At 42.1% G+C, this 27,770-nt stretch overlaps 1 protein-coding gene across 1 annotated transcript in view; it reads left to right on the top strand.

Annotated features, from left to right (window-relative positions):
* Positions 1 to 27,209, top strand: part of TBX15 (T-box 15) — a 90,729-nt gene extending 63,520 nt beyond the window's left edge. Inside the window, exons 6-8 of the mRNA XM_027885268.1 lie at positions 3,925 to 3,989; positions 11,468 to 11,565; positions 25,023 to 27,209. Of these exons, the coding sequence (XP_027741069.1) occupies positions 3,925 to 3,989; positions 11,468 to 11,565; positions 25,023 to 25,807 (948 nt within the window). The 3' untranslated portion in view covers positions 25,808 to 27,209. The remainder of the gene's footprint in view (positions 1 to 3,924; positions 3,990 to 11,467; positions 11,566 to 25,022) is intronic.
* Positions 27,210 to 27,770: the final 561 nt, after the last annotated feature.

Below are 27,770 nucleotides of genomic sequence, written 5' to 3' on the forward strand. Positions count from 1 at the left end.
GCCTTCAGGCTCCTTTTATGTTGTGTGCTCATAAAAACATCAGTGTGCCTTTTGTGACTGAGATACTAACTTATCCAAGAAACAAAGCAAAAGAAGAGTGTACATTTTACAGGCTAAAAAAGAAAATGCTTGCTATGGGGTAGTGTGTAGACATCAAGTATCTAGTCAGAAAACCACCTTGGAGATAAGATGGCTGTAGCTTCTTCTGTCAAGTAAGTAGGTGAGATCAATCATAAAGAGATGTATTGTGTTCAGATTTCCTTGCTGTCTCATGATACAAATTACAGTGTCCTGTCCCTGTTATAATTTTAAGGCAGTACAACTAGTCCAGATCTGTTGTCTCAGAGAGAAAACACATAGCTGGGTTTTTTATAGCAGTGAAGAAAAAACTTTTAAAGAAGTGCAATCTCATCAGTTTGTTGACAAAATAAGTCTTTGAACACCTTTATTGCATATGAACTGAAATCCTCGTGCATAAATGTCCTAAGGTAAGGAGTCAAGTTAGGCCCCTGGGCTTCAGGAAAACAAACTTTCACCTCTTCTAGAATTAGTCAATAGGATCCCCTTTGGGGCTGCCCTCAGGATATGCCCAAGGGATAGAACAGAGATGGCAGATCTTTAAGGAAGTCTTCTATATAGCCAAGAGTTAGCAATTCCCCAGAGCAAGAAAGTCAAGAGACGGGCATAGCTGAGTAGGGACCTCAAACTAACGGAAAAGAAGCAAATGCACAGGCAGGGAAAACAAGGACAGGTAACCTGGGAAGAGAAAGGAGATTAAGTGTGATTGTGTAGGGATCGGGTGAGGAAGGCCAAGGCAAAGCTGGAACTGAACATGGCAAGGGACACAAAAATAACAAGAAGGGCTTCTACAGGTATGTTAACCAGCAAAGAAGGTCAAAGAAGGTGTACCTCTCCAGCAAACAGTGCTGGAGAATTGGTAACAACAGAGGAGGAGAAAGCTGAGGTACTTAACTTTTTTGCATCAGTCTTCAATGGTAACCTCTCTTCTGACCTTTTGAGTGGGTGGACAGCAGGGTGGGAACTGGGAAATAAAATGCTTCCCACTCTAAAAAAGATCAGAAGAAAAGGCTTTGGGTGACCAAACTGTGCCCTTCCAGTGCATGAAGGGAGCCTACGAGAAAGAGGTGGAGAGATTTTTACAAGGGTGTGTAGTGACAGGACAAGGGGGAATAGATTCAAACTGAAGAGAGTAGGTTTAGATTAGATATTAGGAAAAAACTCTTGACTATGGTGCGGGTGCTGAGGGACACGTTGCCCAAGAGAAGCTGTGGATGCCCCATCCCTGGTGGTGTTCAAGGCCAGATTGGGTGGGACTCTGAACACATTTGCTCTCTCTTCTCCTTCAGCAGCCAGTGAAAGATTGTGTCCTACTCTTTGATGAGGTGTCCTGCTTCATCACTTCTTCAGGCACATTCTTTGCACAGATTGACAGCTCCTTATATCCATCCATTCTTTTTGTAGTCTTCTTATATACTGCTCATCTCCAACTGCCCTTGCCTCAGGGATTCGCATTGCCTTCACAGCACCTCTGTCATGCTTTGGGTTCAGGGAGCTTCCCTTCTCTTGTTTGTCTACACACATTCCCTATTTTATTCTCAGGTGAGAGGCACATTCCATTTCCCTTTCCTGCCATTCTCCTCCTCACTGGCATAGGGGTTGTGATGGCATTAAAAGGGCTGCATAAGGTAATTTTTTTTTCCCAGCCATGTGAAACAGAATGTCAGTTGTTGAAGATTTTTGCTGCGTTAATAGTGTGCCCATTTAGAGAGAGCAAGGTACTGTTGTAAAACTAGAATGAGGGTACAAACCCATTTAGAATAAAAATAATGTATTATCAAACCTGTTAGGGCAATAGATTATACAGTTTCCTGCCATGAATTGCAGAGGAGCCTTGAATGTAAAAAAGCTGGTGAAGAAAAATGATGAAGTTAATATTTTTTCCATGACAATAACTGTGCTTGTGGAGAATGACTTCATGAGCTCAGTGGATGCCATTATATTCAGTATTTTTGGACTGAGGGACAGACTCGTATTAAATCAGCTTAAAGCAGATTGTAATATTTAAGCAATTTCTAACAACTGTGAATTGTAACAGTTTAGTGAAATGTCATAATCTGGGGGTTTTTTTGCAACATATGAGACAGTATACATGCTAACAATGCTCCCATAACTGCTTCTTTTTCTTCCCATTACTACTAACTTTTTTTGCTCAGTCTGGTCCCCTTGAACTGACTTAAATAAGGATCTGAAGTGGATCAAAAATATTGCAACATGATGGTGGGTTTTCTGTAATTGCAGTATGGGAAATTACCTGCCCCTCTCACCCAAATGCGTATACTCTGAAAACTTTAGCTGTAACCCAGACATGAAAAGAGAATAGAGAAAGGAGAAGAAATGACAGGAAATAAGACTGTCATTTTTCCTTCATGACCAGACCTATAAGACATAATTACACAGGTAAGGGAGGTGCTAAGGGAGGGATCCCTGTCACGGACTGGTACCATAGGCAGCTGCCTCACTGTAAAGAAGCACTAAAACTTCTGTCTCTCTGAATTCCAAACATTTGGAGATTTTGTCCAGAAAAATTTGGGGGACACAATCACATTTTTAAAATACCACTAGGGAGATTCTGGTGGGATGGAGAAACCTTTTCATTAAAGCCAAATTTAAATCCCCTGAATCTGCCAGCATGCCCTCCAGTGGCTGTAAAACTTTGTCTTACTGGGAGAAGTGTCTCTGGAAACAATTGTAAAATGTTAGCAAATCCACCACAGGGATTCCCTCTGCTGTAATTCCATCCTCCACAGAACATATCTGTCTCTGTACACACAAGTCCCAGGACAGCTGCAAAGTCAGGGCAGCGGAAATTAGGTTCACAAATTAAGCTTCTGCAAAAATAGGAGCTGCATTCCAGATCTGAGGTTAATATTCAGAGTAAAGGCTTGGTTCTGACAGAAGCAAAACACCTGCAAATCCACTTCAGATCAGATTGTATTAAACTAGTCCCTTCTGAGCAGTTTCAGCAAAAACACCTCAAATTTGATAGGATCTGGAGATCTCACTCTCCTTTCACTCCAGAGATAGAATCTCCAGGACAAGGTTAGGCAGGCAGAGGAAAGTTTTTGTGCTACACCAGGTTGTGGAATAGCAAACAGTGAGTAGAATACCACAGGCTGCAATGTCAAAATCCTCATGCTATTTTTCATATTTACTAACATGGAATTCATACTTAAAAATAAATCATGAAGGAAGACCCCCCAAAGCACTTAGTCTGGCTGTCCCCTCCTATGTTTAAAGGAGGGGAAAAAAAGAAAAGAAAAAAAGAAAAGAGAAAAAAGATTTCCAGACTGGAAAACTCTTGAGGGGCCACCCAGATACTGACAAGAACAACAGCAACCTGGACATGTGACCAGGTGGCCAAATGCCACCTTTGGGGCTGTAGCCTGTGCTTTGCTAGGCCTTTTCTCCTCAACACTGTTGAAGGTTCAGGAGTGCATCCAGCTGCTGGATATCTAGGGTGTTGAGGATAGGATAACTCAGATACCAGCCAAACCTGAGCAGTATGCCTGCTTCCCAAACCACATAGACACTGATAAATCACAGCTCCTGGGGTTTTGCACCTGGGTCCAAGGTGTGCTTCTCCCTCAGGAACAATTTCTCAGCCCCGGTGCTGTGCCAGGTTTCCTAATGCTGCCATGGTTTCTGTCTCTGGTGCCATTCTCTGGTAAGGAGATAGTGTGTTCATGGATAATGGAAGGGTGACTTTAATAGAAGTCTGGGGAAATAAGTATGGAAGATCACTGTATAGGTGGCTTGGGTGAGAGTGATAATCATCTGTAGTTTTCATTTGTTTAAAGAGAAAAATTTGAAGACTTCAGCTAATTCTCTTTTTCTTCCTTTTAGATCACCAGATTAAAAATTGACAGAAACCCCTTTGCTAAAGGTTTCAGAGATTCTGGGAGAAACAGGTAATAGGAACTTGTTTGTGTTTCCTCACTGATCTCTTCCCTCCTTTCCCTGATGAGTGCATAAAGCATGTGTCTAAGGTTGAGGAAGGCATCTTGTGATCCTAATTACTTTTCACAGGAGAAATTTGCTGTAGAATAGTTCTTAGAGGAATTAGAAGTACTGTTTTATTTTGCCTAAACAGATTTAATGTATAATGATGACTTCTTTAGGAAATACTTTCCAGGTTAGCCAGACTGACCCCATTTCTTTTCAGAAGTCTCCTCCAGTGCTGCCCCTACCTCTGTCTGGATCCCGCAGTCCCAAATCCTCACAAAGGGGTTTAGATATTCTTAGACAATATATCTGTAAAGACAGCTTATCGCTTTCCTGCTCGATAACATTTTTTTTTTTGGAGACTGTATTTTTTTGCTGCTGTATTTCTGTTCTCTGTTTGCTTCTACCTTAGTGTCCCTTCTGTTTTTGGTATATATGTTTTGCTGGTGTTTTTTTTTTTCCTGTGTCCTGGATAATTAATTTATTTATGCTCATTTTTTATTTATTTTTATATATTTTATTTATTTATTTATTTATTTATTTTTATCAGTATTTGTTCTATGATTCTGATGTTTTCAAACATTCTTTAGCATCTCTGATAAGTTATAAGTAAACTGTTCATGTATTGCTGATGTGGAGCCATGATATCTAAAGAATTAGGTAAAATTAAAGAGCTTCTAAAGATACCATAGTTTCTTAATTTTTTTTGTTTGGTTTTTGTTATTAAAATGAAGAACAGAGACAGAAAAATCGGAGATTGCAGATTGTAAAACAGACAAATAGGTCACAGTCTAACACTATGCAAAATAAGAGCTTATTCTTTATTATATGTAGAGCTGGCTGAAGGGCATTTTTTGATTTTAATTCTCACAGGAAATGCCAAAACTTGGAGTGCAAATTATTGCTTTATATTAGAAGAAAAAATGAATTTCCAATACATTTGCAGGATAAAAGTGCAAAAATATTCTCATTTCAAAGAATTCCTGTTTTTCTGCAGTGTTGTCAGATTGTTTCACTTTGACTGTATCACTTGATTTTTGTAAGGATTTTAATGAAAAGATTAAAAAAACACCTTGAGCATTATTTAGAAAAAAAAGTATTTTAACAGGAAAATAGTTGAACAGGAGCTTTAATCAAATACCCCTATTGTGATAGTAAAAACAGTACAGAATTATCAAAAAAGAAAAAGAAAATCAAAATAAAGTTTCAACTTTTTCTGCCATTCATGAATCCTGAAGAATTTGCAGCAGATCTGAGTATTTCAGATCTAAATCAGTGTGACAAAGGCTTTAAACATTAAATTAATTATAGAATTAGACATATATGAGTACATTACAAGAAGCCTATGGTTGTAAAGCAAGACTCTGAATGTGCGGGCCGGAGTGAAAGTCATGTGCATTACCCTCATTTGCTGTCCCCATGGGCACTGTAATTCAATTTTTACTTGCATGCTCCTGTTGTGTGTGTTCCCCAGGACTACTATGTCTTTCATGGTTCAGTAAGGACAGTGTTCATTCCCTGTGTTTTCCACCACACGTTTTAATGCTGCACTCTCTATGATCACAAAGTCACCTAACCGACCTAGAGACTTCCTAGCCCAGCTCCTCTGTTCTCATCTTACAGAAGCTGTGCAAAAAGATGTTATAGCTCTCATTTAATCCCCACTAGGAGCATTAGTTCTCCTTGAGGCATATGTGACTTTTACTCTGCTCTCCTCTCTTGAGTGTGGGAAGTAGGATGTGCCCCAGGTACAAGATCCTCCCTGTGTGCAGAGATACAGCTGCACTGGGGGCTGGATTTGGAAGAGGGATTGATGCAGTTCCAGGTATATGGAGGGCTATATTAACATGGAAGGCATTAATAAGGTCCTAGCTCAGTGAATTTGGACAGTTTCCTGAAAAGGTTGGGAATTACTGATCTTTGTAGCTCATTGATTCAAGAAAGGGCAGGAAATTGCTACACGGCTGCAGCTGTGGGGAGGGCTCAGTAAAGCTTTCTGCTGATGTAAAGAGGAATTAAAATCTTTAAGGTATTACACATCAAAGAGAGCAGCCTGAGGCTTTAGGAAGAAAAAAACAGGCAAAGGTATTTGCAAGCATATATAGCAGTCAGGCGCCTGCCTCACAAGCAGTGGTCTGGCTAAGGTTGCGCTGCTGTTGTCAGCTAGTGGAGGACACTAACGCTCAGCTGCTCCCTTTCAAGAGGGCACATACATAGATGTACATATACAAGTAGGAGGGAGAAAAACATTCAGGTCCAAGCTGTGTGGGGAAAGGACTCTCCAAATGGGACTTTTCTTAACTATGCTGGGTGGCTCTTCTTCCCCTTGTGAATTTGTCATTTCGTCAGGGTCACTGGTCAGCTGGATTAGCAGTTGTGATGCTCTGCAAATTCCACAGCCTCAAACATCATTCTCATATCCTTCCCACAACTTCGGTCAACTGCAGTGCATCAGACTGTGGCTGGAGAATGTCCCACTGAAAATGTAGACCTTCTTTGAAAAAGAAATAGGTTAATTTGAAGAAGGGGCTGTTTATGAAGCAAATAAGTGAATAGTATATGTCCAAGAGGTTTTAAGGTTTTTAGACATTTTTAGAAGGTCCTAAAAAAAAAAAAAAAAAAAAAAGAAAAAAAGATGTGGTGGCAGCAGGAGACACAAAATTCTGAGGCAGCTCTCCAGGACATCATATTCGAGTGACATCAGGATACTGAATCAGAGCCATGGTTAGAGTTTGCCAGCAAATGATGGAGGAAAGAATCCCCCTGGAAAAAGCAGAACATGTTGGGAAAAAAGCAACTCTTAGGCCACTCCTTCTCTAGGACATTGCCTTTCTGCTTTGTGTGGAGGCTCTTCCATTAAATGGAGGTAGATATTTTCCCTTCACTTATTTATTCTCTTATTGTTTCACTGTTGTTGCTTGCTGCAGAAATTATGGAGTTAACTGGTTAACTGTTGTTTTTAAAAATAGTTTCCCTTTTAAATCTTTCACTTCCATCAGCTCACAGTTTTCGCCTATGTTTCCTTATGATTGTGGTCTCACTTCATTGGTACAAGAAACTGCTAAAACCCTTCTGCTCTGGGGACACCCTGTCATGGTGTAAATGCCTGTATCCATACGGGGGAGCAACCTTTTCTCAGATCCTTTCTTAGATCTCTCTCAGTTATTTGCATGAGTGTCTCCCTTCATAGCTCACTGCCTCAGTCTTCGAGGTGGGAGAAGGAGCAGTGAGGTAATTGAGAGGGAAGGATGGAAACAGCCCAGCAGCTGGACAATGTTTTGCAGTCTTTGAGCATTCAAACCATTTTAAGTAATAGTGTTCAGCCATCTAGCCATTCTCCTTGTTGGATTAGGGCTTTAGCCTGTGTTTGAAGGCTGAGTCTTAGTTCCTACTTCTTAGAGATTCCGTCTACCTGATTTTTGGTCCTTCTTCATTTTTTGAAAAGGCACATGGAACATGTGTAAAAATGCAGCAAGAGAAGCTCCTAGTGGTGAAGGAATACCTATGTAATGTATGTACAAGTCAGGTTATTACTTGGTTTCTTTCCTGAACTTCAAGGGATTGAGAAACTAGGGGTTTTGAGATATGGAGCTCAACTGGTCAAATGTTTGAGTAGAGAGGATGCAGATTTAACGCCACACAGCCTATTTTTGGAGACCAACTAAAGTTCATTTGACAGTGGGATGCTTGCATGACCTCCTTATCCAGGAGGAAGCCAGAAGGGACAACAGTCAGGAAACTCAGCGGGGTGATGGAAGATAAAAAACCCTAGGCTGAAAGCAAATAACAGCACTTTACTTTCAGATGTGGGTAGCTGAAGTGAATACAAGTTGCTTTTGCTGGAAATGCTCTTTGAGCTTTTGTCTAGGATAAAAAAGCCAGGAGGGCACTTGGAGCCAATTGTTTGGCTTCCTCTGTGAACAATGAAACGATGACCTGAATCCTGCATGCAGTGGGAATGGCAAGATTGGCCATATGGGATGGATTATGGAGGTGCACAGATAGTTCCTTTCATTTTTCAGACAATGGAACTGTTTCATTTATTGCCTATTATTAAAACTTTATAGCACTAAAAATAAAAGAATGAATGAAAAAGAGAGAGCAAATTTTGGATACCTTTTAAAGGACTGACCTTATTAAAAAAAAAAACTGGCAGTGAGTCCTCTTCTGATACTTTTTTTTTTTTACTTCCTTCATAAAGATGGTGTGAGAGGGGAGGGTTTATGGACTGATAGATAGTTTGAAGTTAATTTTTCAGTGCAGCTCTTTGGAAGAGAAAATAGATGCCACATGGATTATGTTCAGCGCACTTGGTACCAGCAGCTCTCACCAAAGCTCCCCTCAAATTGCTGAGATTTCAGGAATGCTGCAAACAATTATTTTTTTGTCAGCATTTATTGCTGTCCCAAAAGGTCTCTTCATTGGCCAGGCGGGGTTTCTTTTCCCTGTTAGGGGGTGGAACACACATACATAATAGCACTCCAGTATTTCTGCTGACTAGGAGAGCACAGCAATGCCATAAATTGCTACATAAGAGACAGTTATTAGAGTTGATAGGGATTAAATTTCTTGATTCCTGCCTCACAACCTCAACATTTTCTTTCAAAAATAGGAATACATCACAGACAGAAGGAAAGCTGGGATAGGATTGTAAAATCAGTCACACTAAGGTGGTGTGCCTTCTCACCAAGAGCTGGTTTTTAGCATGGCTGCATGTTCTTCTTTTGCAAGATTCCATACATGGGGTGGTAGATGCCTAGCAGGTTAGCACATGAAACTGCTGTCTCATGGATCTTGTCTTATGCATGGAAGGATGTGAAAATTCAGTAAGGATGCGTTTTGCTTAGATACTGTTTCAAGAACACCCACAACATTTTTTCTGCACAAAGCAAAAGAGGCCCCCAAAAACATAAACCAAAGAAAAAAACCCCAAACAAACCATAAACCAATGGGAATTTTTTTTTCCTAGTATATGGGGAGTTAAGTTTATGCATATGAGAACTGTACATAACTTTGAGCTCTGTCATCCACATACTCAAAGAGGATGTTCTGTAATGCATGTTCCACATGTGTTCTGGGGGAGTAAAGGTCTCACATTAGTGAGAACCAGCTGTGGAGTTTGGCATCCACTCGTCAGGTACCTGTTTCTACCACGCCGCCCTCAGCATTTCAGGGCAATTTGTGAGTCTGGCAAAGCCAGTGTTGCTTCCAGCAGCTGCAGTGTGGAAAGGGAAGGGTGATAGGAGCTGTGTCCACAGCAAGGGCACTGCTGTAGAACTGCTCTCCTGGAGCAAGAGGAGGTGGGTCCCTGGTGGCATCTTTCCTTTCCCTGACATACAGGGCAGGAATAGAACAGCTTTACAAGCTGGTACTCTCCGTGCTGCCAATTACCCTCTATCAGGTCACAGACACAGTGGAGTCTAAACCTTGAAAGCAGTGTATTATTCCTGATTTACTATTTTATTTCTTCCTTTTATTATCTCCTGACTATTTTATTTTTTCCTTTTCAAATTATATGGTACCTGTGAGAGCTGTATTGATACAGTGAAAGTTGGTAGATGGAGAGCTAGAAACTTTGAATAGGAGTCAATCGCTGAGCAGACAATGATGTAGGCTCCAGGGAGAGGCAGTGGTAACAGCTTTAACCTGCTTTTACTGTCTCCCTGAGCCACCTCCCATTAGGATTTGGATTTTACTGGAAGGGAGTCATGAGGGCAGAGCTAGAAGTCTGACACTGAGGATCTAATGACTGAGCCAGACTGTGTGTCCACTGGTTTTAGCTGGCCTCCCTCACATGATCCTGTGAAAGACACAAGCACAGCTGGAAATTTCAGTCTGCATTTCTGGATATATTACGTGGTTTTAATCACCAAGGCACATCCTTTCAACAGCAGGTCTAGTTGCATTGCAACTTGCTCTGGACATTTTTTTTCTCCTAGATTTTTTCGGTACCGGAAAGTCCTCTCTTGATGTTTCGGCCAGGGAGCATCTCATGAGGCTGCAAAAAAGGTGCTGTTCTCTTCCCAGCTGTGAGAGTTGAGAAGCAGATGCAGTCTGAAAATGTGTGACTTTCACACACAGGGAGCAGAGGAAATCCTGGGGGTGATACCGGTAGCTGAAGGGCAGCTTTTGCACACACAGTCCAGCTTAGCAGATGGGTTCATATTCTGCACTGCCTTGTTGTCTCTGAGCTCCATGAGCTGGCAGAGGCCACTGTATTAACCAAATAGTTTTGTTGTAATGTGCTCAGCACTAGTGTGAGACTGCTATGCAGATATGTCTTCTGTTTCTACTTCTAACAGCTTAGCAGCTAATAAACACCATGCAACAACCTCTCTTCTAAACCTCCTCTTAAAATACAGAGTTTGGTTTGCCAACTCCAATGTATTTAAAGCATCCAAGCTTCCGGGGAGACTTTGGAAAGTTAACTGAGTGAGTGGAGGCACGTGCAGAAAGACATTTTCAGAAGCAAAAGGCAGCTCCAGTGTCAGCTCAACATCTGATGAGAGGCTCTGGGGATGTTAGTGCCTTTTGCTTTGAAAGGGGATATGTTCTCACATTTGACAAAGAATCTCCAGTAGTGTACAGTCAGTGCAAGGGCTATAACCTGCTGCTGGAAAAGAGGCAAGGGAAGGCGAGGAATGGAGAACAGAGCAGTGTGCAGCTTCCACAGAGGAGAGCCTTTCCTGAAAAGAAACTCCAGGGGTTTATCCCGAAAGGAACAGAGGATCTTTTCCTGATAATGTGCCTATGTCCTCACTGAGGCTGTGGAGCTAAGAGACTTCAAGCAGAGCTAGTGTTTTGTGGTGAAAAGAAGAATAAATCTGAGACCTGAGCCCTTCAAGAAAAAAAAGTTTTCACCAAATTTTTTGTCTTTTTCTTTTTGTTATGTCTCTGTGGTGAGTTAAGGACCTAAAGCAGAGATGCCACTGACCATTTTTAAAGAGCATCTTTTGCATTTCTAGTCAAAGTCCAAAACCAAGAAGATTCCCTTTTTGATGGCTTCCCAAAGCACTTCAGAACAATGTCCAGAAGTAGGAAGTTGCAGGGAAAGGCAATTCACAAAATATCTGATTCTATAGGCTGAATCCCAGACCTCCTTTTTTTGCATCCACCAAGTGTGGGGGTCTGCTCTATGATAAAGTGTGCCTTGAGGAGCTGCCAGGCATTTGTCTCCTGCAAAGCAGACACGAGGCTTGAGATTCTTGTTAGAAAGGCAAAAGACATCGTTAGGGGCTTTTGAAACCCTGGGTTGGGGAAATTTTATTTTACTCTGGTGCCCAGCACATGTGCGGGAAGACTTGAGGAATTCACAGATGTCAAAGTGACCTTCCAGTAGCCACTGGCAGCCTGTCAGAAAAGGCTGGAGCCCTCTTTCCTCAGTGCCTATACCCCCAGCTGACTGACATTCTTATTCTCTCCTTGTTTTATTTTCTTTGCATAGGACGGGGCTGGAGGCCATTATGGAGACCTACGCCTTCTGGAGGCCCCCTGTGCGCACTCTCACCTTTGAAGACTTCACTACCATGCAGAAGCAGCAAGGTGAGCGTACAAAGGGAATGCAAAGAGCTGTAGAAAGAGCAGAAGAAGAGGGCATAAGAGCAGCAACACACTTTGCCACGTGTCCAGCGACTGGAATGGGGAAGTCACACACATCACTGAGCTCTTGACTGCAGTGAAAGAACACAGAGCAGAGAGGGTAGATGGAAAGAGTGGACAGGCCATGTCTTATGAGGCGCAGTGGAACCATTTGATCTCCCTGGTCTCCCCCATGCTGGAGCTAGAGTTCTTAGAGCTAGAAGGAGGAGTAGAAAAGAGTGTAGTGTTAGGTGAACCAGCCTAACAACACAGCACAAGTTAAGTGTGAAGAGGACACAGAGAGACTGAGGAAATGCTCAAGCATATCAGACACATTGTTCTTCATTTACAGTTAACACTTGCTATTTGTGTGGAAACACAAGGGGAATAGGATTGTGTCCTCTGGAAGTTTTAGGAGACCAAGAATGTGCCTCCCTCCAGGATCATGCTACCTTGATTTCAAAACTCAGTAGTCTTGCTGGAGAGACCTTCTGTTAGTAAGAATCTGGAAAGAATTATTGGATAGGCCAAGTGTTATCCACTTGTTCACGCAGTGTCTTTTCATAGCTTCTGCCCTTTACATTGCTCACTTGTTAAGTAGGGCTTTCATCTCTAGTTTCAGGTTGTGTTGCTATTTTGCTTTTTGCAGGGATAGATCTTTCCCATTCACTTTATTGCTGCTATGTCTAGTTAAAAACACAGTGATCATTGAGAATGGAGGTATTAAGGCAGCCTCATTTTTTTTTTCGTTCCAACATATATGCAAGAAAAGAAAGTATTCAAAATGAGGTTAAACAATCAAAACCAAATGCTTGCCCTGTGCAGCAGATTTTCCAGCCTGTCACACTTAAGGTTGACATCACCTCCAAAACTTCCCTCCAGACCTTGAATCCATCTGAGGATAGTATGGTTGACTCCAGAGGCAGGGAAGCTGTGGTGGCTGTTGGGGCTGCCCATTACTGGGGCGGAATCAGAAGAGCATCCACTGCAGGAATCTCTTGCTGACTGTCCTCTGCCTCAGTTCCACATGCAACACCCCAGAGCCCTCAGACTCCTTTATCTAATGGCACATCAGAGAAGGATAGAGCACACTCCAGTCAGCTGTGTTAGACTCCCCATGTGTGGTCTTTACACGGCCACCAAACTCTTCTTAAATGGCACAACATGGGGCAGGAGAGATTTTGCACAAGCTCAGGGGCTTGTGTTGAGGAGCACTTGTAGTGGGAGATGTGGTCAGAGATGGGTTAAAGAAGGCACTCAGGAATGTTTTCATCACCCACCTAAATAGAAACATAACAGCTTCTCCTTCTGGTCACAGTCACTGAAGCAACCTCTCTCCAATGTCTCACCCCCTCTTTGGGCTCAACCCCTCTCCTCCCCTCGGTTATCAGATAACATCCTAGTGGCAAGTCCAGCGATTGCTTACGTGGTAAGGTAATACTAGGAAAGGAAAGTATTTAGTGTATTTTTAGCTTGCTATAATATAGTTTGGCAGCTGAAAAACCAGGAAGCAAGCCAGTACCCTGTGACCAGCTGGCTCTATGCAGACCACCACCACTGCACTACAGACCTCTAGGCTTAGGACAGTCTGTAACTAAAGTTATGTTCACAGGTCGACCTCAAAAGCTTAATAAGTCATTACAAAAAAGTACTTTGAGCTCTGCATTTGGCCATGTCCAATGAGCTCGAGATAATGAATCAGAAATATTTCGACCATCATAGTGCTCACCTCTCAGTAGTTGCTGTAAAAATCTGACCCCTGGTCTCCAAAATAGGTGCAAAGCCAAGGGTACAAACACACTCTATTTTAATTTCTGGCTGCTGGGACAGTCCCCAAAGGCCAGCACAAGTGGTCTGGTCTGGAGGCCTTGGAATTGCTGGCAGAAAGAACAAGAAATGCTGGAATGGCTTTAAGCCACACGTGATTCTTCCCTCCAAATGTAAGACAACCAGGGTATACCATGCTCATACCTCTTCATCTCCTTGCTTTCAAGCACATGAACTAGGTGACAGGTGAGTAAATCACTGGTGTTTAAAAGTTGACATCATCAATAAGCTCTTGCACCTTAGATTCTCCCAGCCGTAGAGAGTCTTTACACATAAATTACTTGCCTTAGACTTTCCTTCTCTTTCCCACTTGAAGTGTCAGTGCTTTGAGCTGCATGGTGTTATCTCATACCCTTGTATACTTGTGAATTAGAAGTTTTCAGGGTATTATTTTAATAAACAGATACTTTAATTCTAAATCACATTGTTGTCTCCAAAACTGAGTGAACATGTGACATTTCTGAATAAATATTTGAAGAATTGCAAGCCTTTACCCCTTGAATTGTTAGTTCAGAGATTGCCCTAGGGCTACTGGAGGTTTTTGGGACTAGATGCCTCCACTGCAACTAAAAAGGAATGCACACTTACTGCAGAGAGACAAGGCGAGAGCACCAAAATCAACTGCTTCATGAGAAGGAAGTTTTGGTTATCCAGCTCGTGCGAAGGGAGAGCATAGTGGTAGATAGGAAAAAAGTGATAAGTTCCAGTAACATGAAATCTAGGTAAGTTTCTGGATCAGTTCCCCTGTAAGAACTGTGGAATTCAGCTTCAATTTTCTAGAGGTGAGTCCCTCTTACTGTAGTAGGAAAAATTATTTTTTCTGAGGCAAGAGCTTGGGGTGTCAGCAGCATAAATATGATGCCTTTATTGCTTGTCAGCTAAATTTTTCTGTGCTATGAACTGCTACAGATTCTTAGCTTACATACCAAATTGTTATGGCCTCTACTATCTTGCAGGGATAATAGCTTTGCGTTACCCGCTCTTGATACTCTTGTGCCTGTAATTTTTATGTTTTTATGAAACAACTGTATGGAACCTGCTTCATTCAAGTGGCTCTGATTTTTCTATTCCAACCTAATGTCCATCCCTTTCTGTGGGATATTAAGAGACAAGGAGAAGTTCTCCCTCATCCACCTTCTTTATACATTTAATTGTTTTGCAGGTTTTTATGTCCCTCTTCTGCGCCTCTCAAAGTGAATAGCACCAGTCATTTAATTTCTCTTCTAGTGGGACGTTTTCCAGGTTCTTAATAGTTTCTTTTTAAAAAAGTCTGCACAGGGTATTCCAGATGCATCCACACGATACAACTATCTAAAGGTATAATTTTTTCCACATTGTCCTTTCTGCCATTCAACATGCATCCTAATGCTTTGCTCATTTGTTTGGCCCAAACTGTAAGTTGAACAAGGGGCCCAATGACACATCAAAATCGATACTCAGTGTGCTGGATGCAGCTGTTTCATACAGGGATTAAATAACTCTCTAATCTGCACAATGATAGGTTTCAGCTGCCACACAAACTGGTCAGCTTGATATCGCAACCAGTCGCATGGATGCCTCGTGCAACTGAGTGTAACAGTCCATAAGCTTTATTCGCATGTGCTGCCATCGAAGTAAAGCACATCAGTAAGTCTCTGCAGGTCTGTGGCCTGACTGATGACCACACTGTCCTACCAAAGGGAGGAGCATGCTCTTTCTCTAAGTGAAACCCTCTGGCTTGAGAACAAAACCTCTCTTTTGGAGCATGCAATCCAAAAGTCATCTCAGCTTTGCAAGAGCAAACACCATATTTGACAGTCGCAGCAGATCTGCAGCCAGTTTGGAAAAAGAAAGTTTGCCCTAAACAAAACCTTTGCAAGAAATGCTCAGAAAATGGAAGCCCAGGGGAGGTTGACCTTCTGGAGAGTGATGTCACCCACACTGCAGTCTACTTACTACTAGAGAAAAAGGGGGCTTGGGATTATTGAATGCACATGCCAGTGGGATGTAGGGAAAGCCAAAAGTCTATTAAAGTCTTTAATTGGAATATGTTTTCAAAATTTAGATTGAACCACATCCAGATTCTCGTTATTAAAAATATGTGGCTCAGTTTCTTGGTTATAAAAGGGAACATAAAAAAAGAGAAGAGAGCGGGAGAGAAAAGAAGAAAAGAGTTCCAGTAACTCTGGATTATGTCACTTTCTAAGAGCAAAAAGAGCTATTGCTAGCTTCTATGTGATATCCAGTTTCCCACAGGATATTGTGATGAGCAGATCCCTATCAGTGACTGTAAGTTTTGCCAGGACACAGAGATTAGAAAGGCACTAGGACAATAGTAGAATAGTGATCAGTATCTGATCCTTCCTACAAAAGCTGATGACTTATGCAAGAAGTGAAATCAAAGGTACCCTGGCAGTTGACAAAAAGAATTGCCTCCTAAGCAGAATTTCAGGACCAGTATGGGAGTTACATGATGAGGCATATCAGCAGGCTTGCAGCACATAAAAATTTACTTCACCGTTAAATTGCTGCTTTGGTACATGCATACCAAATCTGCAAGACTCAAACATCTTAGCCTTGACTGGTTAGTTTTCAAGGCAACTTTCCTTTCAAATGGGGTCTCTTTCCTTGAATAAGTACCTTTGCTGAGGACTCCACCAAAGAGTAGATTCAGTAGATTCAACCCTGTCTCTATCAGCTTGAGCATCTGTGTCCATCTTGGACTGCAGATCTGACATAAAGAGTCCATCTCAGAGTGCCTGCAAAATTGGCATTAATGATTCTTGATATTAGCATTAAGAGCTTGAAAATTGTCTAAAAGGATACTGAAGACAAAGAGGGGTGTGTGTTCCTCTCTGGCAAGGCAGCTGTTGCTGTCTCTGGTAGCAACAGGTATACTGCTAGCCCTAGAGCAGCATGCATATACACACTGACAATTGAATACAGGTCCTACTGTCTTCTTCTGAGAGGGGAACATCTTAATCCTGCAGTCCTCTGCCAACAAGGATACACACAAAAGGGTATGTATCCTGTCCTCGATATGGAAGAGATTCAAGTGTCCCATTTACTGCTGGAAAGGAACAATGTTTTCTTGTAGGAACGATGTTTCATGGCAGACCCTAAGTCTGCATGGCAGGTCAGCAGATGGGAGACAGATATCCTGAACTGAGGTGGTGCTGCTTTTCCAGCCTCTCTGTCTGTAAACATTACGCTTTTTGGTCAGGCATCACCTCTGTCTTGCCAAAGTTTGTCTGTACTGCTTGTTACTTATTTGGTATAATACGCTTTACTCATGGGGGTGGTGCTCAGAGAACTGCCCTGATTGCACCCATGTGCAAACAAAATCCTGACTGCACAAATGTGTACCGGTGTCAAGTGGAAGGAAAACTGAGCCCTCTAGAACTTCATCTGAAGGCATCACAGACGCCTGGAGGCAGAAAGAAGTAAATAACTATTAAGATCCTTTTGGCTTTATCTGAGATCCTAGATCCCAAAAATAGTGTCTCCCAAAAGAGACATTATGCCAAAGGAGGTTGGACAGCCTACAAATTCATCTGCTTGGCCCCTTGCCTCCCAATGGCAGCCATCAGTTCTCTCAGCACTGCCACCAGGATAATCTGGATGCTGCTTCCCTTTCAAAATCAATTGTGAGCAGTCTAGGCTATTGGCAGAGGTCAGATATCTGGGTTTGGTCTCAATTATCTTCTTGATTCTTTTGACCTTGAAGAGCAGATTGGAAACAGAGCAGTTGTTGCCAGAGTTATTGGGATCAAGCGCTGGTTTCTGCTACATACTTCAAATGGCTTGTAGATTGCCTCATTTAAACAAAGCAACAGGGAACAAACTGTTCCAGCTTCTTCTTTGTTGAGTTGCAAACAGTTTTTCTTTAGAGAAGGGACATGTTTGGTGCTTCAGTGTTGAATCTTTCACACTGAAAATTAAAATACCCTCCCAGATGTGACAGGAATGGCTGCTGCCACTCCCTGATGACCTGAAAGGAGCCTGAAGTTATTTTGTTACTCCAGAGAGGTGTTTACCCTGAATTCCAATGACTGAAGTCTAAATCTCTGTTATTGGCTGAGTGGTGATCAAATTTCACAAGAATGAGTGGAAGTGGGCAATAATACTTTAAAATATTGTACAATTTCCTCAGAGTAGCACATTACTTTGTTGTGATTAGAAAATGACATGTTCTCTGAGCTTGCCACAGTACTGGGACATTTTTTCTCAATTCGGAAATTCTGAACCTTGGTATTTCTGAGTTTTATAGCTTTTAATTGTATTTTTTATCACTTAATGTGCAAGAGATTGCAAGGCCAGTGTCAGCCCAAAGCAGACTCCCTCCAGATTGGCAGAAGTTTTCATTCAGGTTACTTCTGTGACAGAAGTGAAGAAAAAATGATCACCATTTCAGATAATCTCAACTGCAAAGTTGCAGAAGCTTCTGTTGTGGCTTTCTGAAAGATTTATACCACAGGGAGTCCTTTTCTGCATCCTGTTTTCATTCTGTGTCCTCTCTTAGAGTAGCTTTTGCTACATGACCCCCTTGTCAATGTCTGTGTTCAACTCATGGTCATAAATGTGAAGGACCGTGCACGATTATCACTCATCATCCTCAGAGTTGATTTCACCTGTACTTGAAGAAAGGGAACAGGAGGAGCTGATATAAAGCTCATGGAACTGTTGTGTGTGCCACATTACAACTCTCTGCATATAAAACAGAAGGTAATGTCCAACAGGCCTTCTCCTGAGACAATGTGGATCTGGCCCAAGAGTAACATGTGTTTATGTGAGGAGCAAAAACCCTTATATTAAAGACAGTCTGCAGGTCCTGGAAAGGGGATGCTGTCTCTTACTTTTGGGAAAGTTCTCTTGGTGCTCTGGATATTGATGGGAATTGAAATCAGATGTCCTGAATTCTACTTTTTTCCACATTAGAATAAAAGTGGTGCTTTTTACCATTAGATCTTGAAAATGTTTTATCTTGGAGGGTGACTGAGGCAAGTTTTATCTCTAATTTTCTGACTGCTCTGTTTGTGTTGCAGAAATCTTAAGAGCTAAAGGGAAATAAAGTATTATTCTGAGTTGTCTAGATCTCCCATTAATTCCAGTGATTCTTGTAATTTGAGGCAAACTTATAAAAAAAAGGTCTTCTCTATAATTTGTCAACCTTCACCAAAATTTCCTTTCATTCCTCACCTCTGTGCCATACAGTACATGCTTTCCCCCTTCATTCTATTGCTGTAATAAATTTTTTTGTGCCCTGTGAACTGTATCCCAAAGAACTACAAAGCACTCTTTATGTTTCCTCTACAACCCAGCAACTTGGCATGTGGTAGATTTTGAGTCTCATTTGGGCCTTTTAAAGATTTTACCAGCGGATTCATAATTTGATAATTGGCCAAGGGCTCTAGAGAGAAAAAAACTCAGCTACACTCTGCAAAGACAGAAATGGCTCTCATTCCCATGAAAAAGGGAAGTTTTCCTTCCTGGAAAAGAGGAAAGAATGAAGAGAGAATGTCACAAACCAGGTGGTCTTGCCCTTGCTCAGTGAGAAGGAAGAGGCATCAAAGCTGTTTAGTTTTGCAAGGAGCTGAATTGAGAACTTGAGTAATGATGGTGAAAGAAGGATGTGGTGAAGAATCCTTCAGTCCTTCTAAAGGTTTTAGGCTTGAGTTTTGGAAAGGTAGGAGTGGGACGAGAGACCTTGGACTGCCAGTTATTCTTGCAAGGTAAAAGTTGTCATGATAGGTGAGAGCAGGAGTGATACCTAATTTTGTGCCATTTAGCTGCCTGGAGGCATCAAGCAGGACTGAGGCACTTGCTGCCTAAAGCAGAAATGGATCCAAGTTTGTGCTAGGGCTGCCTATTAAAGGACATGAGATCATATGGTTACAGAGTGGCACAATCTGCCTCATAAGCTATCAGTCAGACCACCTGGCAATTGGCACAAACCCTCCCTCCTTACTTTATTATTCCCTCAGATTCTCATCTTTAGGGAATTAGCAAATTTAATTTTTGTTCTGCAACCAAAGGTGAAGTAACTTGGAAGACAGAGAGTAAATTTCATAAGGCATATTTAGCATGCACTCATGTACAAGTGCACAGAAAGGGAATGGGATTTTACATTTTGTTCAAATTTGTTTTCCTGCATGCACATTATCACATTTATTTACTGTTGTGTCCAAGGCTAGAACACTACAGAAAAATGTGAAGAGTTGCTCTTTAGAAACTGTACTTTTCTGTACTTTAGAAATGCTCTTTACATATATGTACAAGTCTGTAGAGTCCTCACAAAAGCAGACCTTTCAGGAGTGACTTAGAGTATATCTCCATGGACAGGCTCCTCTGTGCTCATTGCTGGCCAGACACATGCCAGCTCCTGGCCAGCTCCATTTGGAAAGCTGGAGAGTTGCATTAGCATGGCTTTATGCCCAAGTGAACATAAACTGGCTCTCAGGAGGGCTTTCTCACTCAAGTTAAGCCAGGAGGAGAGCTGTGAGCCAGATGAATGAATGGTAGCCATAGGCTCTTTTTGCTGCACCCTCAGGTGCTTTGGACACGTGCCTATCATACAATGAAGACATCAACATCTTGGGCATGTGTCAGAAGAGTGTTGTGGCTCCTCCAGGAGACGGATAAGCGAGGTCATGCACCGATCGATCCAAGCATCTGGCTTTTGGGTTAGGTTCTGCTCACATATGAAGGTGGAAGATGGTTTAGCTGAGGCTGTGGGTCAGACTGTCCTGCTGGGCTGATCCAAACAGCCTCTAGGCCACAGGCTGGCCATGCTGAACCTGCAGTGAATATCCAGCTGTAAGCTAAACTAGCTTTTAAGTGGAAGAATTACTAGCTTGTAAGTTGAAGAATAACTCTGTGCTGCCTGACCCATGAAAACATAAAATCAGAAGACAAATCATCTTCCTGTTCCCATCCTTGTTAGAAAGTCAAGGCACACGCTCTGAGGACCCACAGCCACACCTGTTCATAGTATCTGAGACCAGATATGCTAAGAGCTGCAGGCTGCAATCAAGTTGCCCAAACTGCTCTGAAACTCTTGCCTGTCGGATGAGTCTCTGACATTGCACAGGGCATGGCATTCATGTTCAGATATCTTGTGCTGACTGCAACTTCACCTTGCACTTCCTCTCCTCCTTTGCACTAAGAAAGGACTTCAAGGACCTAGAGGTTTGTATGGAGGCGCTGCAGGTTATGGTAACAACCAATGGCTGGAAACATTAGCAAGGAAAATATGTTGTAGTAGAGTCCAAAACTTGATTTATGTGCACCTTTCAGATAAAGGAGGTTGGGATAAGTTCTGGGTCAACTAAATAGTATGGTGTCATTCGTAAAAGAGATCCCAGAAAATTTTCCATGCACAATTGCTTCAGACTCCCTTGGCACTGATGCTCTCTCCACTATCTTGCAGTTGCCAGAAACCTCCTTTGGCTAGTGCTGGCTGCTGGCAGATGTATTTTCCATATACACCGCAGTGTTACAAGTTCTCTACGTGACCTGCCCTGTGTGGAAGAGGTCCCTGTTGCCTTTCAGACACCCTGGCATGCTGAATCCTTCAAGAATACTCTGATCCCTCATTTTAAGGCACATCTTACTTATGGACTGAGGCAGTTTACCATGGGCTTGCGGTTCACCCTGATACTGTCCTTAACACAAGCTCAGTCCAGGTAAAAACAAAAGCAAGGGTCTATTTGAAACATATGGAGAGACAGCACTGTTACCAAGGCTTAGATGGACACAGGTAACAGGAAGGAAAGACCAGTCATAAGCTACTTCAGACAATATTTTAATGGCAGTTCTTGTTGATACCCAGATAAAAAGCTGTAATTTCTTCCCTAACCCTTATGGGCATACATCTGCCACCAGCACACAGCCAGCATTTGTATATGGTGTCACAAGAGGAAATGCTGGCATGAGGAAGAAGGCTTGTTTTTACATCTCACCTTCTCAACAGGGTCTCCCTGTCTTCCACCATGATTTCATTCTTGTTTTTCCCACCTTCCATCCTTACCAATGATTTTTCACTTCTCAGTACAATGTGCAAATTTTGACTTCTCTTACACTAGGTCACTCTCTACTCTCCCTATTTGAAAATGTTTCTGTTCTTTTGATAAAGTCAACTTAGTTATCACTTGTAGGCCTAGACAAAGAGCAGACTTCCTTCAGGATGTCACCTTGCTTGCTTAAGCCCTGGACATAACAGCAGGATACTGTGAGGACAGATAGTTTCATCTGGCATGCGGTGCAGGGCTTGGATACAAAGCAGCAGGCTCTGAAATTCTGAACCTCGTGTTTTATACAAATATTGAATGTATGGGACCGATGTCTGCAGAGCCAAAAAATGATCTTCTGGGCATAGTAGTAATTAATCAAGTTGGAATCATGCTGACAGTGGAGGTGAGAGATACTGTGACACTACTAGTAAATGCTTTTGGTATTGACAACTATTTCCATGGGAATAAGTGGGTAGAGAAAAAGAACATAGGAGAATTATTGAGAGATTCATTTTTTTCTTGCTTAAATGAGGTTCCAGTTGAATTAAACCAGACCTAAACATAGTGTTGCTATCAGTTTAACTAGCTTTTTTGTATCCATGACTTCCATTAAAATGACATATACGTCTGTGTATATCGAAGGCTGTAGTATGGTGTGGATATACTTGCTGGGCTTGTTGCCATCGTCTAGGGGTATTTGGCTGACTTTTTAACTACAGACTAAGTTGTAACTTCACAAAATCCAGTTTGCATTTGGCCTATACTTAGTGCTGCCAGCAAAGATGGATAAGAAATAACATTCAGAGTAGAGTGGAGCTGTTTGCCTTCTGAAGAGAATGAGCTGAGAAGGGCCTTTCTTTCTATTGTTTCTCATTCCACTTTAAAGCATAAAGATTATTCTGCAAGTGATCAGGAACTTCATGCTTCTGTGTTATGCTCTGTTGCAGCAGAAGTGTGGTATGTCCTGTGCTTGTGGTTGGCACTGGTAGCAAAGCATTCTTAAAAGACAGTTGCCAGGTTTGGTTTTAACTCCTGTCAATGGATCTCTTACGTCCTCATCATTTTGAAGTTACAGAGAAAAAGAACAAACTTTGTTTCCTAACTGTCATGTTGTGACTTCAGGATTTTTCTGCTGGCCTGAAAATAGGGATAATTCAAAGCAGAATCACTTCAGTCTCTCTTTGAGAGCAACCTCAGATGTGCAATTCTGAGTTTTGGAGACATTAGGCAATCCTTGCAATTGCTAATTAGCAATCTCTACTTACTCTATGAAAGCCTCAGTTATGGGTATGACTCTTTCATAGGTCCTTAGCAGATGAGTAAAGTCTAATGCTTGAGGTAACTGGTGTGTGCACTCTTCTCCTACATAGTTTTTAAAGGTTAACTATGCAGTAAAGGAAGACGGAAATGAAGACATTTCATTTATTAATTTATTTTACGTATTTTATTTCAAACAGATCTGGAGGTGAGTACCTCAGTTCAATCTCAACTTTATCAGCCATTTCAACTACCTTCAAAAAACTAACTGCAATGAAACTATTTGTGTAGAGGCAGACACTTCCTTCTGCTGATCCTGCTGCATTATTGATGATCTGTAACAAGAGAGACAGGGAGAAAGGCTGGAGGAGGTACCAACTTAACTTACCACAAAAAAAATAGCCCAAGATTGTTTGTCAGAGACTTTAAATGAAACAGTGAAATGTACCCTTTAAAGTAAATTGAAAATTCACACAAAAAGCTTTTGAACTCTGGACCTAAAAGGCAAGAGCAAGTTTGAAACTTCAAATTTTCTCATTAACTTTAATGGATATTTAATCCAATTCTTCTCTTTTATGCTTCTGAATGAATGACAAAAGGAGTCAGTGGCCTAGCAATAAGCAATAACCAATAACCATTCCTCCCCATGGCTGGTGATGGGAATGACTGCTTTGATTTAGCAACGCAGAAACATGTATTTTGTTAAGGCTGCTTAGGTCAACAGCAATCACTCCAAGCTGTGCTTGCCCAAGGCTGTTTTTCTTCTTTTTATTGGGTCTGGCTTCAGAAAAAATTTAAATTAAAAAATCAAAAATATTATTAATGTCTCAAGAGTACATTTTCACTTCCCATTCTGTTTCATCCTAGATGTGTTAGAAAAAGTCAGATATAATCTTACTTATATTCTCACCTCATATACTGACACAGAACCTGTCTTTCTAGTGCATTTCTTAACCATTAGCATCACCTATTCTGTTTCCATCCAGCAGTAGTGCATTCAGTTCATCCCCTGTTTTGCAGCAGATCTAGACTAGTCTCAAAGTCCTGCTGCTTTTTTTCCCCCAAGATGACACAAGAAAAAGCTGTCCCTTATTTTTGATGCTTAATTTGCAATCTCTGCTTTGGTTAAATTTCATCTGCTCACTCTTTCCCATTCCCTTTGCGCCTCATCTGTCATCTTCAAGCTTGTCAAAAATGCTGCTTCACCAGTTGTCTTCCCAGTTCCTCTGATTCGGCTTATTCCTTAGTCAATCTCCTCACCAGCACCTCTTTTCTCCTTTTCAAGACTGTTAGTTGCCCTAATGCAGAAAGGGGATTTCACACAATGAGAATAATTCAAATGAAAATAAAAGGTTTCACATCAGAAAAGTGAATTCCCTTAAGCACAGAACTCATTTATTTTCCTGGTTGCTCAAGGGAGCTTTCTCTTACTCAGAATGTTGCCAGTAAATAACCTCCTCTCAAGCTCAAAATTGTGCCATCAGCTTCTTCATATCACTTACTTTCAGTTTTGTTACCATTCTTGGTAGTATTACACAGTATTATTTTCCCAGGTCAGAACATGTGAGCATTCCTGCTGTGCAAAATGGTCAATTCCATAATTCATAGCATAAATATTGCATAATGTGTTGATAACTACCAACATGGATATATATCAATATTTTGTTAACACCGGTGGTACAACACATGGAATCCCTTTTAAAGTTTAAGCACATGATTGAAAATCCTGACAGATCCCCTTTATCTGCTCTGTGGAACAGGTTATAGCTTGAAACTCTGTCCCTTCATTTTAGTGTTACTTCTGGCTTAAATCAGTCCCTCTGCACCATGAGCCATCTGAAAAAAATGTTGAATGGTGCAGAAGTCCGACATGCTTTCAGCCACTTCCCGCCACAAGCCCGTGAGCAGATGGTAAAGCATGTTTGCAGTGGGACTAGACTAGTGGTCTTCCTGCAGACCTGGAGAGAGGAGAAAGACACTATTTTTTCCCCCATAAAAAGAACTAGGCACACATGCCTGGAAATGGCAGATCTCTTGACTGATGGAGCAATGCTTTCTCGCAACTTTTCCCGATGCCTTGAGTTGCTCTGTGGCAGGCTTGCTTCCCTCTCCCACTTTAAAAGGGAATAATCCTCAGCTGAAAAACAAAGTCATCACAAAAAAGCAGAAGGAAAGACCAAGGAATACTATTAATAAAGTGAGGGCCTATGCCAAGACTGAGTTTTCCTGCGGCCATTTTACCACCCTTGTTCCTTTATTAAACTAAGCTGTTTTCTAATGAGAGCGCCTCATTTTGCTGATGTGATTCCGGGCTCTGAATATCCTCCCATGTGTTTTGTTTTGCAGGAGGCAGCACAGGAACCTCCCCAACCACCTCCAGCACAGGGACCCCATCACCATCTGCTTCCTCTCACCTTCTCTCTCCATCCTGCTCTCCTCCAGCCTTTCATCTGGCCCCCAACACTTTCAATGTTGGCTGCCGGGAGAGTCAGCTTTGCAACCTCAACTTGTCTGATTATCCCCCGTGTGCCAGAAGCAATATGGCTGCACTGCAGAGCTACCCAGGGCTGAGTGATGGTGGCTACAATCGGCTGCAGAGCAGCACTGCTTCTGCTTCGCAGCCCTCTGAAACCTTCATGCCTCAGAGGACTCCATCCTTGATCTCAGGAATGCCAGCTCCTTCCTCCCTGCCCAGCAACAGCAAGATGGAGGCATACAGTGGCCAGCTGGGATCTTTCCCCAGCTCTCAGTTTCAGTATGTCATGCAAGCAGGCAACCCTGCCTCCACCTCCTCCTCTTCACACATGTTTGGTGGTGGCCACATGCAGCAGAGCTCTTACAACGCCTTCTCCCTGCACAATCCCTACAACCTCTATGGATACAATTTCCCTGCTTCCCCCAGGCTGGCAGCGAGCCCAGAGAAACTCACCACCTCCCAAAGCACTTTACTCTGCTCTTCCCCATCCAGCGGGGCCTTTGGAGAGAGGCAATACCTTTCCACAGGAATGGATCACGGGATGCACATGATCAGCCCTCCCTCCGGCAACCAGCAGACAGCCAACGCCTGTGACAACAGACAGTATGGTGCAGTTCAGGGCTCCTCCTCACAGATGTCTGTGCACATGGTCTAACAAGCCATGCCTCTCCTTGGCATCGAAGGCAGCCAGACCGTCGTTTCCAGGGGTGAAACCATCCCAGTACCCTTTTGCCTTCAAACTTATAGTGGAACTAGTACTGTAATGATAAATAAGAATACGAGCCACCTAGGTATGTGCTACAAGAACCTTGTGGAAAGCCTTGACTGACAGCCATTGCAGCTTGTTGTAGCCCAGGGCTCCAGACCTGCCACAGAGCATCTGCTTTTTCTGGACATTGCAGAGAGAAGGGCATGACTTTAACAACAAGCTGGAGAGAAGCAGCCAAATGTACTGTCTATGCATTAACTTTCAGCTGGCGTGAGCTTTCAGTGTGGAGGAACCCATATCCCTGTGCAGTCTCCTCTGGGTGTTGAAGAAGGGCAGTCTCCCAGAGCTTCATCCTCTGAAGCTGCACTGCCCATGGCTTTAAAGTCCTCCCCCTTTCCAAATAGATCCTCACTGCTGGAGTGGCTCAGCCCATTTCTGAAGCAAACAGTGGCCTGTGGGTCCTTTCTCCGCTGTATCACAGGAATGGCACTGCTGGGCTAGAGCTTCTTCCAAAAAGGTTTCTGCATTTTCACCATGGCTCTGCCCAGGGGTTTCTTCATGAGGGTTGAGCTCTCCAGTACCCAGCCTGCAGATGGAGGTGAACGAAAGAGGAGAGAGAAAAGTTTTAACCCACAAAAGAGCCTCAGACATTAGCAGGGACTGAACTTTGGAAAGGTGCACAGGGAAGAGGAGTGCTCAGCTCCTGTTGACTTGGCCAGAAGTAATGCAGCCAAACTGAATGGATGACAGCCTTTGTGGGGAACGTGTGTCCCACAGCACTCATCCCAACAGGAGGAAACTGTCCAGACTGAGCTCATAGGGAAGAGCAATGAAAAAAGAGAGTTATGCTCTACAGGAGCGCAGCTGTCCTTGCATGCAAGAGTTGCCATAGAAAACCATTAGCATTTCAGAAACAGTGAGGTTGAGTATTTGCCAACTTCCCAACTGCCACATGATCTCTGTTTAACCAAATAGATCATTGCCTTTTGACGTCTTTCTTTTCTGTTTTTTTTTTTTCTTTTTCCTTTTTTTTTCTCCCCCCTCTCCAAATCCTTTAAAAATAAGAAAACAATTGTAGCTTGGTGCAAGCTATGCATTTAAGTTGTGTGAAAATGCAAATACCAAGTAACAGAATACAGATATTATTGAGATTTGTTGTGAGGTGTTGTAGATAAATGTATTTATATGCCTAGTGGGGTATTCATTATTATGAGTATAAAAGAGGGCAATAAAAATGGTATGTAAAATATGTATGAAGAAAAAGGTGTATAAAGATTTGCCCTATGCACGGAACTCTGTTTCTAAGTGCCAAGCACAGAATGCGCTAAATAAATCTTTGCAATTGTTCCCTCTGTGTTTTTCTCTGTCTGTGAGGCTTCTCAGGGGTCTTCCAGAGACAGACATTTTTGACATACTGTCATGTGTGTTTGCACAACAGAGGAAGTCAAGACACGGTGTTAGACTGTGAAGTCCAGGTAATATTACAATAAAAATAAAAATTCTGTCTTCTCAAGGAATTTTAAAAATTGAGTGCTTGTAATTTGTAAGATGCCTTCTTCACAAGAAGTGTGTCTTAAAGACAGCTGGAGATGTTATTTTGATTATTGAAGGCTAATAAAAAGCTCTTCAGAGTAATTTTTTACAGCCAGTATAGTCAATAATGCCTAAAAATAACGGTATAATTTATTTCTCATTTTAGAGTGGAACTTTGTGGTGTATGTCAGTTTTTCATTTGCACTATAGTTCTAATATGAGATTGAGACATTAACACTGAAAGCCATGGGGAAGCTGAAGCCCCCTCAAAACTGGCTGGAAGTTGTGGCTGCAGAGTTTACAGCTTTTCCCGTGTCAATAAACTTTTTTTTTCTTTTCCTGAATTGAAAAGGTGCCAGAAAGGTAGAAAGACCTT

This window comes from Empidonax traillii, unplaced genomic scaffold (genome assembly GCF_003031625.1).
Source record: "Empidonax traillii isolate 1590-97213 ecotype Southwest subspecies unplaced genomic scaffold, ASM303162v1 scaffold163:size1593379, whole genome shotgun sequence".
Taxonomy (NCBI): Eukaryota; Metazoa; Chordata; class Aves; order Passeriformes; family Tyrannidae; genus Empidonax; species Empidonax traillii.